Genomic DNA, 16027 nt, shown 5'->3' with positions numbered 1-16027 from the left:
TAAAATCAAATCTAGAGTCGGCTTTCTATTCCGCAACAAAGCCTCCTTCACTCACGCCGCCAAACTTACCCTAGTAAAACTGACTATCCTACCGATCCTCGACTTCGGCGATGTCATCTACAAAATAGCTTCCAATACTCTACTCAGCAAACTGGATGCAGTTTATCACAGTGCCATCCGTTTTGTTACTAAAGCACCTTATACCACCAACCACTGCGACCTGTATGCTCTAGTCGGCTGGCCCTCGCTACATATTCGTCGCCAGACCCACTGGCTCCAGGTCATCTACAAGTCCATGCTAGGTAAAGCTCCGCCTTATCTCAGTTCACTGGTCACGATGGCAACACCCACCCGTAGCACGCACTCCAGCAGGTGTATCTCACTGATCATCCCTAAAGCCAACACCTCTTTTGGTCGCCTTTCGTTCCAGTTCTCTGCTGCCTGTGACTGGAACGAATTGCAAAAATCGCTGAAAAATCGCCTTCACCAACTTCAAACATCTGCTATCTGAGCAGCTAACCGATCGCTGTAGCTGTACATAGTCTATCGGTAAATAGCCCACCCAATTTTACCTACCTCATCCCCATACTGCACACCAATATCTCTACCTGTACATGACCATCTGATCATTTATCACTCCAGTGTTAATCTGCAAAATTGTAATTATTCGCCTACCTCCTCATGCCTTTTGCACACAATGTATATAGACTCTCTTTTTTCTACTATGTTATTGACTTGTTAATTGTTTACTCCATGTGTAACTCTGTGTTGTCTGTTCACACTGCTATGCTTTATCTTGGCCAGGTCGCAGTTGCAAATGAGAACTTGTTCTCAACTAGCCTACCTGGTTAAATAAAGGTGAAAAAAAAAGGATTGTTAAATTATGACTTACCTGTGTCCCCATTTGTCTATATGAATATCGTTCAGCTAAGCAAAACAAAATAAGTTTGACATGATTTCACCAAAGCAGTTTGACATGATTTCACCAAAGCAGTTTGACATGACTGAAATGTTCTCTTCAACAGAACACAAATGTGTCATAAATCGAAATGATATTTTACTATGTGTGATGTCACAACAGTATAATCGTTCTACAACGTAATCTCTCACCTGTTATTACGTTGTCTGTAACTCCATAAATCAATCAACTCTGTCAGGCTCTTAGTTCAAAATACTGTAGTGATTAATACATGTAAAAAGTATTGTATCATCTGACACAGAACATTTTTGTTTGGAAAGAAAGACACAATGTATCAATAGTAATGAATAAGCAATGAACATTATAATGCATACTATTTTAATATCTGTGATTTATATTTTTCCCACAACAAATAACGTTCGTTGTACTGTATTTAGATTAATTGAAGTCTGTGATCAATATTATCAGTATCATTTTTGCGATTTAAATTAAATAAAGGGGATGAATGGGGATTGGTAGTGAACAAGGAAATCATATGTGCCTGACTCTTATTGGCTGATTCAGACAGTATGACGCTGTTCAAAATCCAATGGTGAGATGCCACACTTTGTTTAGCAGCGCAGTCATTCACATCCTTACCATCTCCACTAATAGCCCTTTCTCTTTCTCTTTCCACAAGTGCCTCCAACATTGGGCCTAGCACATTATCACATTAGGAGTGTTTCCAAAAAAAACATTTGAATTTGCTCCTCTTTTGGCACGTTTTGCAATGTTGAAATTGTTTTTTTTCATTGTTCTCGCCGGGGCTGCCCGGGCGAGTGATGTGATAGAATTCTCTGATGATGATTTCGACAGTAAAATTGGAGATCACGGGATGATTCTAGTGGAATTCTTTGCGCCATGGTAAGGTCTACAGAAACGCATAGTTAATTACATGTTGAGGCTAAATTGTTACAATTTTGTCTCCAGTGAATATACACTGTTAGCTAGCTCTACTGTCCAGTAACTCGCGCAAGAGGAATACATACACACACAAAAAGAATAGTTAACGCTCTATAGAATTGAATAGTTGACTCTGGCTGTCAACTAACTGTTAGCTAACTGCTAGCTAACTATATGTATTAACGTTAGCTGGTTGAGGAAACAAACAATTTTCAAACGTTAACGTTACCTACTTAATGGTTAACTCATAACATTTGCTAGGAAGTGAATGTCAAATTGGCCATAGTGACCCATTTCTGCTTCTTATTTCTTACATGCACTTTGCTGGCTACATAGCGTTGCTCGTTATCAAATGTCATATGTTATACTAGCTAGCTGGGTGTCTCAGAATGGACACAGTTACATACTAAGTTGGCTACTTTGGATGTGGCCTGGCAAGCCACAATGTTTCATATAATAGAAAATTGAATTTTATTTCGTAGAGTTTCAGGTTGAGCATGAGTTTCCTCAAATGTAACTTGTTTACCTTTTCAAGCTTAACTTGGAGGCTAAAAGCGAGCTAAAATGGGTTTAAAATCACCTAACGTGGGGGCTTGGCATACCACTTTTGTAACCTTATGATTGGCCAGTGAAGTTTGGGTGGCTACTCCTGATTGGTCCCCAGAACAGTTAGCAGGTAGTTCAATGCTGTCAGACTTGAACAAGACTTCATCGGGTGATCAGAACCATCTATCCTTTTCAAGATAGTTCATATTTGATAACTTCATTCACAGATTTGTATTTTCCAGCAATAATGTGGATTTCCTTTTTCCTCAACATTGCGGCTGCGTTTATTAAAACGTTAATTTACACCCATACATTTAATCCATCACGGTGGTATCAAATTCCACCTGCTTTTAAAGCCCACCCATCCTCTAGATTTCAAACTAAGGTCTGAATGGATTATTAACAGCAACATAAGGGTCAAGCTTTTGTTTTACTGATCTCAGTTTACCTCACTTGTGTGTCCCTTAGGTGTGGCCATTGTAAACGGCTAGCTCCGGAGTTTGAGGTGGCAGCAACGCGTCTGAAAGGCATTGTCGCATTGGCCAAGGTACTTTAGTCACTTAATGCACCTACCTTTTGTACATTAAAATGTTACCTTTGGATTACAACCGGTTGTGTGAAATCTCCATACTCCTGTAAAGACAGCCATGTCTACAAGGTTTATAAACTGAGTTAGTCACCTAGTTTGTGCTCTTTGTCACATTCACTAAGTAATGGCCACCTGTCATTGTGCTTTAGGTCGACTGCACGGTCCAAAACAATGTGTGCCAGAAGTACGGAGTTAGCGGTTACCCAACACTGAAGATCTTCAAAGACGGAGAGGATGCCGGTGCCTACGATGGGCCCAGAACTGCAGGTATTTGGACTTAACATGCCGTGTTAAGTCTGATACGCTTAGATACAAAAGCATAATACATGCCTGTAACCTATTGCATGTTTTGACCAGGTATTTCAATGGTCTCTCTCTCTGTCAGATGGGATTGTGAGCCATCTAAAGAAGCAGGCTGGCCCATCTTCCGTAGAGCTCAAGACCGAGGCAGATTTTACGAAGTATGTCGGAGACCGTGACGCAAGTGTTGTGGGTAGGTTAAGCCTTTGGAAGTTGACCTCTTCAATAAATAAACACAACTAAATGACAGAGTAAAGTTTTTCAACTTTTTCCTTTGTTGTCAATCATATTTGACTGTATGGCATATTTCCTGTGTTTGTCCTGTCCAGGTTTCTTTGCTGACGGTGGAAGCCCAGCCCAAGCAGAGTTCCTTAAGTCGGCCAGTGCCCTCCGAGAGTCCTTCCGCTTTGCACACACCAACTCTGGGGAGCTTCTCCAGAAGCATGGCGTGGAGGGAGAGTGAGTGCTCCTCTTAACATTGTGTTTTCTCCACTTACCCCGAGGATAGACCAGCTTTAATATTGCAGATTGTGGCTTCTACCAATATAATTGTCTGTATCATTTCCAATTCCCCATATATTTGTGTGTTATTAAATTTCCCTAACCCCTCCCCTAGTTGGAGTAAACTAATGCACAACAACACTTAGGCTTCTACTTCCAGCTCATACATACTATATACATTTTACAAACACCATATTTTACATTGTTAGGTTCTAATTCTCAGAGTAAAAAACTCAATGGACGCTATGAAAGCTCAACCAAGTTTATTCTTCCCAGAGGATCGATACAGCTGCATTAGACACAAACCTTTTCACACAAGCACTGATATTTAACCCTTCCTCCTAGGCTGAGTGTCCACTTACACATCTGTAAAAACATTGTCTTTACTGCTAGGCAGCACACTAAGTGGTACGGGCCATTCACTTTTTATTTCTCCCTTAATGTGACCCTCTCTCCCTCAGTGACATGAATAAGTATATTTCATATTCTCAGACCCTGACAACATTAGTTATTTTGTTTGCTTTTAGTCTCATCCTTCAGTTACCCTCAACCCCTCCTATCTCTGAATACCATCCAGATGATTTGCTATATATTAATCAGCTGTGATTCACTAAAGTTCTGAACCTTTCTAGGCGCATAGTTTCTACAGATTGTAAATTAAATGGAACAATTTTTGCTCAGAGCATGTGTGGCTATGACTTTTCAAATCACCCAGCGGTGCTCTTTGCAGAGTTGGCTCCAGGTAATTGTTGCAATTCTTCAGCCATTCCTGAACCTGTGACCAAAAACAAGCTACATATGGACAAAACAAATGATCTAATGATTCTGTCTCTTCACAGCAGAATATGCAGAGCTGGGATGCTTGTATCATATATATATATATATATAATTAATTCCATTGGTTGCGAGAATTTTGTATTCTTTATATAGAAAAACTCAAATGTTGAATCTGGTGTTTTGTGTATCAGTTCATAGATTATGTTTGAGTGTCCTTGTCTCTCGATCTGACTGCTTGTGTTCTGTTTTATTGCAGGGGAATCATTCTGTTCCGTCCAGCACGCCTCAGCAACAAATTTGAAGAGAGCAGTATCAAGTTCAGTGAGGACAAGTTCACCAATGCCATGATCAAGAAGTTTGTCCAGGACAACATGTGAGTTTTACCACCTCAAAATGTTCTCCCTCGTGTTGCCAGCAGTAAAAAAGCATAGGCAGTTTGAATTGATTTTTGTTGTTGGTGTATTTAATGAATTCTTGGGAGATGCATGGGCCAGTTAAGTCCAATTTCTCTGAAGAGCAGCCCTTATTTTTTTTCTTTTTTTTCAATCCCACAGTCGAGATGGATGAGGTGGTGACATATTTCTAACAAGTTGTACATCTTTTACACTGCATTTTGGATGCTGACATTAATGAAACGAGTTGTCCCTCTTACACTGATATAATTATTTTTTTTCTCCATCAGCTTTGGAATGTGCCCCCACATGACTGATGACAATAAGGACCAAATGAAGGACAAGGACCTGCTGGTGGCCTACTATGATGTGGACTATGAGAAGAACCCCAAAGGCTCCAACTACTGGAGGAACCGGTAGGGTCCCTAATAAATAACTTACTCCCAGGAGGGAACCTCCTTTGTGTGCCTTAGTGTATTTTCTCTAGCTGTCAGTTCCCAAGACTACACAAAATGAAGTACAAGTTTACTCTGAATTCTGGTTTCCTGGACACTGATGGGGAAAAGCATGTTCAATGGAGATTTGCAACAGATTTGCATACAAGTGGACTCTTTGGGATCCATGACAAAATGTTCCAAAGCATTGTTGTATGAACCCAGCTCCCTCTCTCTTGCTGTCTATAGGGTAATGAAGGTGGCCAAGAGCTTCCTGGACCAGGGGAAAACGCTGAACTTTGCCGTGGCCAGCAAGAACAGCTTCAGCCACGACATCTCTGAGATGGGCCTGGATGCCAGCTCCGGAGAGCTGCCCGTGGTCGGCATCCGCACTGCCAAGGGAGACAAATACGTCATGGCTGAGGAGTTCTCGTAAGTGTCACTCACCATGCAACTCAAAATGGCACTTCGGACATGGTATCTCTTAGGTTAGGGTGAAGTAGAACTGGGCGATATAGACACAAATGCGATAAATTCCAATGTTTTTTTGGGGGGGGGGGGGGGGGGGGGTGCTAGAGCTGGGAGATATAACTTTGTCCATATCGCGATAAATGTAACTTTTGCTCGATAACAACAAATACCATAACATTTAACTGACAGTTGCTTTACATTACAAGCAGCAGGGCTCTAGAGTTTTACTTTATTTTTTTTTTTTTAATTTTAAATTTACATTTTCTTCCCAGTGACAAGACAACTGAGATGGTGGCCTATGATTCAAAAAAAGTAAACTCTTTGATCTAGGAAATGCATCATTGATATTATGTGCAACCTGTCAAAATTGATCCAGAATAATCTATGTATTTTTCGACTCCTCAGAGAATTTGCTGACGTCTTTGTGCACATTGGCCTAAGGGACGTATTATTGACCACCCGAGGAAGTGGGAACTCAAAACACTTAGCTAGATTGCTAAATCTAAAATATGGTATTGCTGCTTAATTTCTGACTCTCTCAGTAAATGTAGGCTAATGTCCTACAAAAACATTGTCCAGGGCTAGGCTACTTGATGCAGGGCTATTCACTGTGAGCGGTGTGCTCCGCGGCACATCAACACCATACCACACTACAGCCTACTCCGGCTGTAAAGTGGCGCCATGAAATTAGTATTATGAGGTGAGGCATGTATGATGTACTCTCAGGAAAGCTGTTACACTCCCCTCTGTAACTATAACGACAGTCGTTTTTCTGTCTTTTTCCCGCAATAGCATTTTGAGCAACGGTCATACAATGCCTTCAAAGTATTCACACCCCCTTGACTTTTTCCACGTTTTGTTGTTGCAGCCTGAATTTTGTCCTGAATACAGTGTTATGTTTGGGGAACATCTGCTACAGCACATTACTGAGTACCTCTCCATATTTCCCGGCATAGTGGTGGCTGCATCATGTTTGTGTGCCTGTAATCGTTAAGGGGGAGTTTTTCAGGATAAAAAAATAAACGAAATAGAGCTAAGCACAGGCAAAATCCTAGAGGAAAACCTGGTTCAGTCTGCTTTCCACCAGACACTGGGAGATGAATTCACCTTTCAGTAGGATAATAACATAAAACACATGGCCAAATCTACACTGGAGTTGCTTACCAAGAGGACCATGAATGTTCCTGAGTGGCTGAGTTAGATTTTCAAACAGATTTAAGTCAAAACTATAGCAAAACCTGAAAAATGGTTGTCTAGCAATGATCAACAACCAATTTGACAGCGCTTGAAGATTTTTGAAAAGAATAATGGGCAAATGTTGCACAATCCAGGTGTGGAAAGCTCTTAGAGACTTACCCAGAAAGACTTAATGCTGCCAAAGGTGATTTTAACATGATTGATTCAGGGGGTTGAATATTTATGTAATCAAAAAAAATTTTTAACATCAATTTGATTTTTTCCCCCCCATGAGTATTTTGTGTTGATCGTTGACAAACGACTAAATCCATTTTTAATCTCACTTTGTAACACACCAACATGTGGGAAAAAGTCCAGGGTTGTGAATATCTTCTGAAGGCACTGTATGCTTGGGGTTCTCAAAATGCATCGCTCCCTCGTCTTTGTGCACAGTGGGGCGAGGGAGTGAGCGTCAGCAGCCGACAGGGACAGGTAGATACTGTTAACTCGAAATGACACAACAAGGTTCCAGTTTAACAAAGTTTACTATACCGTATGAACACACTACAAGGTAGCCATTCCACTCAAGGCTAGGTCCATCAACAACCAAACTTCCTGTGCAGGCGCACTCTTGACAGAGTGATAGCCCCGTAATAACAGAAATATAGGGATACTTAAAACATGAACTTAACAGATACTTTCGTAGCAGGAATCAACATAATGCATAGGCTATTACTGTTGACCAAATAATGGTTTTTAGAACAATCTACAGGAACGTTGTGTATCAAAATGACCAATGTAAGCCAAAATGCTTTGGTAAGAGGAAGACAATGTGGATGTCTAATTTTTCGTTGTATCGTTCCAGCTCTAGGGTGACAGACTGGTTAATGATTTAGTGGTTATGAGTTTATTGATCTACCTGTAATTTACCTAGGGAATTCACACACACTCATCACCTTCACGTAACAGTGAGTACAACCTGCCATTGAATTCCATTTAACATTTCAAGCGACCCTTGAAGAATGCTAAAAAGCACTTGGTGCTTTTGGAGCCAAATTTGTGACATTTAAACTCTGTGGCAAAGGATATCATGTACACTTTCCACCCAATATAGAAGCACTAATGGGTCTTGATGACCTCGGTGGAAGTAGAAACGTCCTGTGTCTGGGTTTTATTTCCCCACGTGCTATTCCCTACTGATTCAGTCCAATGTCTTGGTCTTCCACAGACGTGACGGCAAGGCCCTGGAGCGTTTCCTGCAGGACTACTTTGACGGCAAGCTGAAGCGTTACCTCAAGTCTGAGCCCAGCCCTGAGAACAATGACGGCCCCGTCAAGGTGAGTCAGCACTTGAGACTGAAATTGCAAGTGGTTAAGGGTGGGTGCTCCCAAACCTGGGGGAGAAACACTGCAACTCAATGATTTCCAATGAGAGCAGTGTGTTGGGGGGGAGGGCCTAGGTTTATGTTGTGCTGTTTGAGAGATTCCCCTAGTTTACGCCATTTTTTTTTAAAAAGCACGTGTTTTCTCAAGGTTTGTCTGTGTAAACCATTCTCACCAAGGCTAACTTTCTTTTTTTCCTCTGTTCTCCAGACTGTGGTGGCTGAGAACTTTGACGCCATTGTGAACAACGAGGAAAAGGACGTGCTGATTGAGTTCTACGCCCCGTGGTGCGGCCACTGCAAGAGCCTGGAGCCCAAGTGGAAAGAGCTGGGAGAGAAGGTAAGGGCTACTGATTTTTAAATCTTGACTATGTCATGGCCATTCTACATTGGCACGTGAGACAAACCCTTTCCCTCCCCTACCTCACAGCTGTCCAGTGATCCCAACATTGTCATCGCAAAGATGGACGCCACAGCCAATGATGTCCCATCTCAATACGAAGTCAGGGGGTGAGTGATAAGTCTTCCAAGTCAGAACTATTTGGAAAGTACTTGACACACACAGGACCTACATGTCAAACAAGTCCCGTCTGTGTTACACCTTGATCTTCATTCTTCATGTCCCCCCCCCCCCCCCCCATACCACTGTTTCAGATTCCCCACCATCTTCTTTGCTCCAGCTGGACAGAAAATGAGCCCAAAGAAATATGAGGTTTGTCCCGAGTATACATAACATATACGCCTTGGGTTAAAGTATCTGGCTCATGTAAGAGTGAAAGGGTACTCCCACTTAGACCTCATTGTCTCACGTTGATGCAGCAGCTTACCTGGGTTTGATGTTTTTTTTTTTTTTTCAGGGTGCTCGCGAGGTCAGTGATTTTATCTCCTACCTGAAGAGGGAGGCCACCAACCCTCTGGTGGCTCAAGAAGAGAAGTCCAAGAAGAAGCAGACGGAGCTATAAAAGCTCAACTGGAGCCAACATTCCGAGGCGGGAAACACTGACGGAACTAAATTATATTCCAATTTTTAGTGAACTACAGAATGCTCTGAACCCTCCCTTGGGTCCTGCTGCTCTGGGAACACTGGAAGGTGGTGGTGGTGGTGGCCAGGGCCTGCCTGATTTTTAAATGTATGGAAAGAGGGACAGTTTTGAAATTGAGATTATTTCCCCTGGTCTGTACCTCTGATGCACTTTGGTTTGAGACCAATTTCCAGTCATCTATTGTTTAGTTTTTTCTGAAAGCGGGGTGGTTATTGTAATTTTATTTTTAACCACATTTTTGTACATTTTGGAAGGATTGGGAATAAAAGGCCCACAAAACAAAATGCATGTTTTTATTTGAATTTATGGAGAAATGTATCTGTTTTCAGTCGGGTGTATAGAACATTATTAAGCTGTGTATGACTCTAGTAGTAGAATAGAAATCTAAAACATATTCTTCAAAACCACAGAGGACCATTCTGTAGAATGTTGCACTTTTAATGGGAGTGTTTTTATAGCTTACTCCTTGACCTAAAAACATGCTCCATGGAGATACTCTATTGAAAGGGTGTTTTAGTCCAGGAATAGGCTTATTCTGTTTCCAGGAAACCGGCCTTGATTATGAGAGGCCATTTCCAAAGACACCAGTGTGCACTATCTTTTGTAACAAAGTCGAGTGTAATGGTTTATTTTCCTCTTGTGAAAACAGTTTGTACTTTGCAGATGTTGCTGTGTAATGTCATTGATCTTTGAGCAGAGGTGTGAAATTCTTCTGTGACCACTGATTCATAGATTAAGCACCTGAATGGTTAAGAGCAGGGGTAATTGAGTACTATATGAGAAGGTCTTGTCACATTTCCTAGGTGGCAAAGGTCTGCATACAGACCGCTATATCGAACTGCTAATTCCATTTGGGGTGGCAGGTAGCCTAGAGGTTAGAGCGTTGGGCCAGTAACCAAATGGTTGCTAAATTGAATCCCCGAGCTGACAAGGTAAAAATCTGTCGTTCTGTACCTGAACAAGGCAGTTAACCCACTTGCTCAAACTAGCCCGTCATTGTTTTTTATTTATTTTTTATTTCACCTTTATTTAACCAGGTTGGCTAGTTGAGAACAAGTTCTCATTTACAACTGCGACCTGGCCAAGATAAAGCATAGCAGTGTGAACAGACAACACAGAGTTACACATGGAGTAAACAATAAACAAGCCAATGACCCAGTAGAAAAAAGAGTCTATATACATTGTGTGCAAAAGGCATGAGGAGGTAGGCGAATAATTACAATTTTGCAGATTAACACTGGAGTGATAAATGATCAGATGGTCATGTACAGGTAGAGATATTGGTGTGCAGTATGGGGATGAGGTAGGAAAAAATGGGTGGGCTATGTACCGATAGACTATGTACAGCTGCAGCGATCGGTTAGCTGCTCAGATAGCAGATGTTTGAAGTTGGTGAGGGAGATAAGTCTCCCAACTTCAGCGATTTTTGCAATTTGTTCCAGTCACAGGCAGCAGAGAACTGGAACGAAAGGCGGCCAAATGAGGTGTTGGCTTTAGGGATGAGCAGTGAGATACACCTGCTGGAGCGTGTGCTACGGGTGGGTGTTGCCATCGTGACCAGTGAACTGAGATAAGGCGGAGCTTTACCTAGCATGGACTTGTAGATAACCTGGAGCCAGTGGGTCTGGCGACGAATATGTAGCGAGGGCCAGCTGACTAGAGCATACAGGTCGCAGTGGTGGGTGGTATAAGGTGCTTTAGTGACAAAACGGATGGCACTGTGATAAACTGCATCCAGTTTGCTGAGTAGAGTGTTGGAAGCAATTTTGTAGATGAGAATTTGTTCTGAAATTACTTGCCTGGAAAATAAAAATACAGGACTTGTAAAGGCCCAGTGCACTACTATTGTGAAACAATATTTTTGCCTAAAATATATTTTGTATTCATTTATTTTATTTTTTTGGGGGGGGGGGTGCTGCAGTACCCCTACTTCCTGTTGCTATGTCTCCGAGTTCCAATCTGTGTGAATCAGACTTGAACGCTGGAATTAACTGATTTTCCTCTCCAGTAGAGGGCAGCATCTTGGGCTTTTTCAGCACATTTTGTTAACCTGGAAGTGATTCTGTGAAATGACTCACATCAGGCCACGAGTTGGTATTTTTCTCTGATTGGTAGGATTGGTTTAACTATGGTCCAATCAAAGTTGAGAACGAAGGCCAAAGGCGGGGCTTTACTTGCCTACGAGCCAATCAGTGCCAAGTCAGTAAACCTTGCCTGGGCTTGTTCAGTCGAGTGTTCGGGACGGTGGACGTGTCAGCAGAGGTACTGTATGCTATCCATGCTAGCATACAGGTAATTTAGGTAATTTATGTATTAATTCGTTAGCATAATGTTTTGGTTAGTCAATGTCATACAGCTAAGCAATTACCTTATTATGTTATTTTTCGACATTTTGATTATTCATTGGATTTTGCCACGTTGGTAACACGCGGTCCGGAGCACGGACAGATGTGACATTTAGACACTATCTTTGGCATAATTTCTACTCTTTAGTCATGAATTTGTTAGTTTTCTCAATTGTGGTAGCTAGTTCTAGCTATTGTGCCATACTTAAACTTATAGTCTAATTTAGTCTTTTTGTTCGTTTTTTGCCAATGAAATAAATTAAAATGTGTGTTGCAGATGTGATACTACATGGAAAGAGCGATGTTTGAAGCATGCACTTCAACTGGAAGTAAAACCCATCGCAAATTTTGGGGACTTATCAACAACTACAGATATTTATCCCGGAAAGCCATGTTCCTCAGTGCAGTGGAGAACGCCAGAGCACGGAAGAAGCATCAAAAGAAGAATAACATCTCCAATAAGAGAAAAAGGATAGAGGAAAACAATAAAACGCCGGACACTATCCAAAGAGTAAAAAATATAAAATTACCTGCGAGACACACGTGTCTAGAAGTTGATGGCACTCTAAAAACCACAGACTCATGGACTCATGTTGCTAAATTTGGACTGCCATTGCCCCCCACAGTAGAGGGTTTACCGATAGCTGCTTCTGGGGACAACCGTGTAGCCAACCAGCAGACTTCAGAAGGCAAAAAGCTGGTTGGGTCCGCTCTGAGTGAACTATGGGAGGTGGACAGTGGATTCTCGTCTGAGGCCAGCCCTCCTGCTAGTGGACGCACTTCTCCCTGCCTCACCATGTGCCCGACCACGGTGGTGGCAATGGACTGCGAGATGGTTGGTACAGGGCTGGCTGGGCGCACTAGTGAATTGGCACGCTGCAGCTTGGTAGATTACCATGGCAATGTCCTCTATGATAAGTACATCCGTCCGTGCCAGGCTGTGACTGACTACAGGACCCGTTGGAGTGGCATCCAGAGGCACCATTTACAGAACGCTCTGCCCTTCCCCAAGGCTAGGACAGAGGTAAGAAGAGAACTAACCCCTAATCATCACAAGATTGTCTGGTTCTATTTGGCCTTTTTAATAGTATTATTTCCTTTGTGACTTCTGGACCAAAGATTACAGTAGTCTATATGCTAAAAATCCCAACTGGACCTAGCCAGGGTCTCAAAGGAAAGTAGATGTGCAATTTGAAGCCGTTTATGGTTAGTTTAATACTTTGATTATTCCTATTTGTCTTCTAAGTGTGTTCCTGTTGATAATGGCCACCAATACTATGTCTGCTTTTCTGGTCCAGATACTAGGAATACTGGATGGGAAAGTGGTGATCGGCCATGCTCTGTACAACGACTTCCGGGCCTTGGATTTCAACCACCCGGGTCACATGATCAGGGACACAAGTGGTATGCGTCTGCTCAGGCGACTGGCTGGCTTCCCCACAAAGCGCTGCGTCTCACTCAAGATCCTGGCCAACAGCCTCCTAAACAGGAAAATACAGGTGAGCGTTCCTCTCTGTGTGTTTGGTGACCATGTTTTTAAAAGCGTCTGAGGTTAGGGATCTGAAAAGATCGATGGATATCTTAACCTCTCTAGGGTATGTGGGTCCCACCTGGCCAACATCCAGTGAGATTGCAGAGCGCCAAATTCAAATACAGAAATACTCATTATAAAAATTCAGAAAATATAGGTTTAAAGATTAACTTCTCGTGAATCCAACCATGGTGTCAAATTTAAAAAATGCTTTATGGCGAAAGCATACCGTACAATTATTTGAGAACATAGCCCAGCAGACAAATCATTACAAACAGTAACCAGCCAAGTAGAAGAGTTAAACAAGCCAGAAATAGAGAGAAAATTAATCCCTTACCTTTGATCTTCATGTTTGCACTCAGAAGACATTCATTTATTCAATAAATGTTCCTTTTGTTCGATAAAGTCTCTTTGTATCTGAAAACCTCTGTTTTTATTCAGTAATCCACAGGCTCAAACAGTCACAACAGGCAGACGACAAATCCAAATTGTATCCGTAAAGTTCATAGAAACATGTCAAACGATGTTTTATATTCAATCCTCAGGTTGTTTTTAGCCTAAATGATCTATAATATTTCAACCGGACAATAACGTCGTCCATATTAAAAGGTATACAAGAAAGGCACTCTCTCTGTGACACGGCAGGGTCCACTCATTCAGACTGCTCTTATTCCCTCATTGTTCAGAATACAAGCCTGAAACAATTTCTAAAGACTTGACTTCTAGTGGATGGCATAGGAACTGCAATTTGAGTCCTAAGTCAATGGATACTGTAATGGCATTGAATAGAAAACTACACACACAAAAATTCCTACTTCCTGAATGGATTTTTCTCAGGTTTTCGCCTGCCAAATCAGTTCTGTTATACTCAGACACTATTTTAACAGTTTTGGAAACTTTCGTGTTTTCTATCCAAATCGACTAATTATATGCATATGTCTTCTGGGCCCGAGTAGAAGGCAGTTTAATTTGGGCATGCTTTTCATCCAAAATTCCAAAAGCTGCCCTCTACCCTAGAGAAGTTAAGAGTCTTGACTGTGTTGGGTTGGTCATTGGCGTTTAACGTTTGTCATTTTGAATCTGATGTCACGTGGTCTTTGTCTTGTCCCTGACAGGTTGGAAGGAGGGGCCACAGTTCAGTGGAGGATGCTCTGGCTTCCTTGGACCTGTATAAACTCGTGGAGGGGGAGTGGGAACAGGACATGCGAGAGAGAATGACGGACCGAGGCACAGGCATTCTCCCAGACCCCGCTACCTTAAACCACTACATGCAGGACCAGTACTGGCCAGAGGACTTGACCGATGATGGCCATTGAGAGAAGCCTGTATAGGAGGGTTGATGGGGTAGGGGTTTTAAGTCAAATGATCCAAGTTTGGCAAGCATGGCAGTATGGTTTAGTCAATATCAAGCTGCTCTTCTGACTGGCTATTAACTGAAGTTTGTGGAAAAAGAGGTGATATTAAATGAATCTGATTAGCTGATGTTGCACACATTCATGGTGGGAGCCACAGTTTCCACAGGGGATAAGGTCATGGCAACACATCCAGTCGCTCAATGTCAAGAATGGCAATCTTGGAACAAATACAATGACACAGGATTTATTTGAATGCATTGCATCCATATGTCTTTTGTGTATGTTGAGCATGTTTGACTTAACATGTAGATAAAGTGGTAATCGGATACGAAACACATGCTTAACTTACTACTTGGATAATTACAACAATGCCTGGAAGTCTATGGGTATCTGCTAGCAGCCCTTGTTATAACACCAGTTAAAAGGTAGTTTTGCAAACCAATGTTAACTTCCTTCATACTGGACACACACAATTTTATTATCCATGGGTTCATCGAACTCTGGAAGTAGATAATGGGCCTCTGCGGCAAAATCCTGAAGGATTCCTTTAACTCGGCATTTAAAGCTTTCTTGCATGAAATTACACCAGTATCTCCCGGTGAAATTACACCAGTATCTCCCGGTGAGTGGTCCTTTGCCCCTTCAGTCACCTAATGGTGAACCATACTGCCACCTTGATGTTTTATGCTGCTGTTCTATGAAGACCCTGCTGTGCCTGTGCCCTAATTGGATACCAATATATTGGAATAAAATAATTTACGAAAATGTTTACTGTCTTAACTAGAGGTCGGCCGATTATTTTTACTTTTTAATACTGATTATCGGAGGACCAAAAAAAGCCGATACCGATTAATCAGACGATTTTATTTATTTGTAATGACAATTACAACAATACTGAATGAACACTTATTTTAACTTAATATAATACATCAAATAATGAAACATGTTCAATTTGGTTTAAATAATGCAAAAACAAAGTGTTGGAGAAGAAAGTAAAAGTGCAATATGTGCCATGTTTAAATTCCTTGCTCAGAACATGAGAACATATGAAAGCTGGTGGTTCCTTCAATGTTATGTCATAATTATGTACAATTCTGGCAAATTAATTTAGATCTTTGTTAGGAATAAATGGTCTTCACAGTTTGCAACGAGCCAGGCGGCCCAAACTGCTGCATATACCCTGACTGCTTGCACGGAACGCAAGAGAAGTGACACAATTTCCCTAGTTAAAATAAATGTATGTTAGCAGGCAATATTAACTAAATATGCAGGTTTGAAAATATATACTTGTGTATTGATTTTAAAGAAAGGCATTGATGGTTATG

At 41.6% G+C, this 16027-nt stretch overlaps 2 protein-coding genes across 4 annotated transcripts; both read left to right on the top strand.

Moving 5' to 3' along the window:
• Positions 1-1490: 1490 nt before the first annotated feature.
• pdia3 (protein disulfide isomerase family A, member 3) lies at positions 1491-9755 on the top strand. The gene is made up of 13 exons (XM_021566005.3): positions 1491-1822; positions 2876-2954; positions 3146-3263; positions 3382-3489; positions 3626-3755; positions 4831-4947; positions 5257-5382; positions 5650-5832; positions 8276-8384; positions 8640-8768; positions 8859-8938; positions 9083-9140; positions 9286-9755. Exons 1-13 carry the CDS (start codon positions 1689-1691, stop codon positions 9388-9390), a joined length of 1476 nt encoding a protein of 491 aa, XP_021421680.1. The 5' UTR covers positions 1491-1688; the 3' UTR covers positions 9391-9755.
• Positions 9756-11697: 1942 nt separating this feature from the next.
• Positions 11698-15467, top strand: LOC110492018 (apoptosis-enhancing nuclease). 3 transcript variants are annotated; one of them, XM_021565976.3, is made up of 4 exons: positions 11698-11733; positions 12094-12840; positions 13115-13315; positions 14463-15467. In XM_021565976.3, the coding sequence occupies exons 2-4, from the start codon at positions 12106-12108 to the stop codon at positions 14661-14663; spliced, it is 1137 nt and encodes a 378-aa protein (XP_021421651.2). In that variant the 5' UTR covers positions 11698-11733; positions 12094-12105; the 3' UTR covers positions 14664-15467. The 3 variants fall into 3 exon arrangements, with proteins under 3 accessions (XP_021421651.2, XP_036806911.1, XP_021421658.2); XM_036951016.2 differs by having other exon boundaries at positions 11698-11763; XM_021565983.3 differs by having other exon boundaries at positions 11698-11772.
• The last annotated feature ends 560 nt before the right edge of the window (positions 15468-16027 follow it).

This window comes from Oncorhynchus mykiss, chromosome 2, assembly GCF_057628025.1.
Source record: "Oncorhynchus mykiss isolate SJ-2025 chromosome 2, ASM5762802v1, whole genome shotgun sequence".
NCBI lineage: Eukaryota > Metazoa > Chordata > Actinopteri > Salmoniformes > Salmonidae > Oncorhynchus > Oncorhynchus mykiss.
This window is presented reverse-complemented; position numbering and strand designations above follow the sequence as displayed.

Coding starts and splice junctions, on each gene's coding strand:
- LOC110492018 (XM_021565976.3), top strand. CDS start 12,106: ATGGAAAGAGCGATGTTTGAAGCATGCACTTCAACTGGAAGTAAAACC. Junction 12,841..13,114: donor TCCCCAAGGCTAGGACAGAG/GTAAGAAGAGAA, acceptor TTTCTGGTCCAG/ATACTAGGAATACTGGATGG. Junction 13,316..14,462: donor TCCTAAACAGGAAAATACAG/GTGAGCGTTCCT, acceptor TGTCCCTGACAG/GTTGGAAGGAGGGGCCACAG.
- pdia3 (XM_021566005.3), top strand. CDS start 1,689: ATGTTGAAATTGTTTTTTTTCATTGTTCTCGCCGGGGCTGCCCGGGCG. Junction 4,948..5,256: donor AAGTTTGTCCAGGACAACAT/GTGAGTTTTACC, acceptor TTTCTCCATCAG/CTTTGGAATGTGCCCCCACA. Junction 8,385..8,639: donor ACAATGACGGCCCCGTCAAG/GTGAGTCAGCAC, acceptor TCTGTTCTCCAG/ACTGTGGTGGCTGAGAACTT.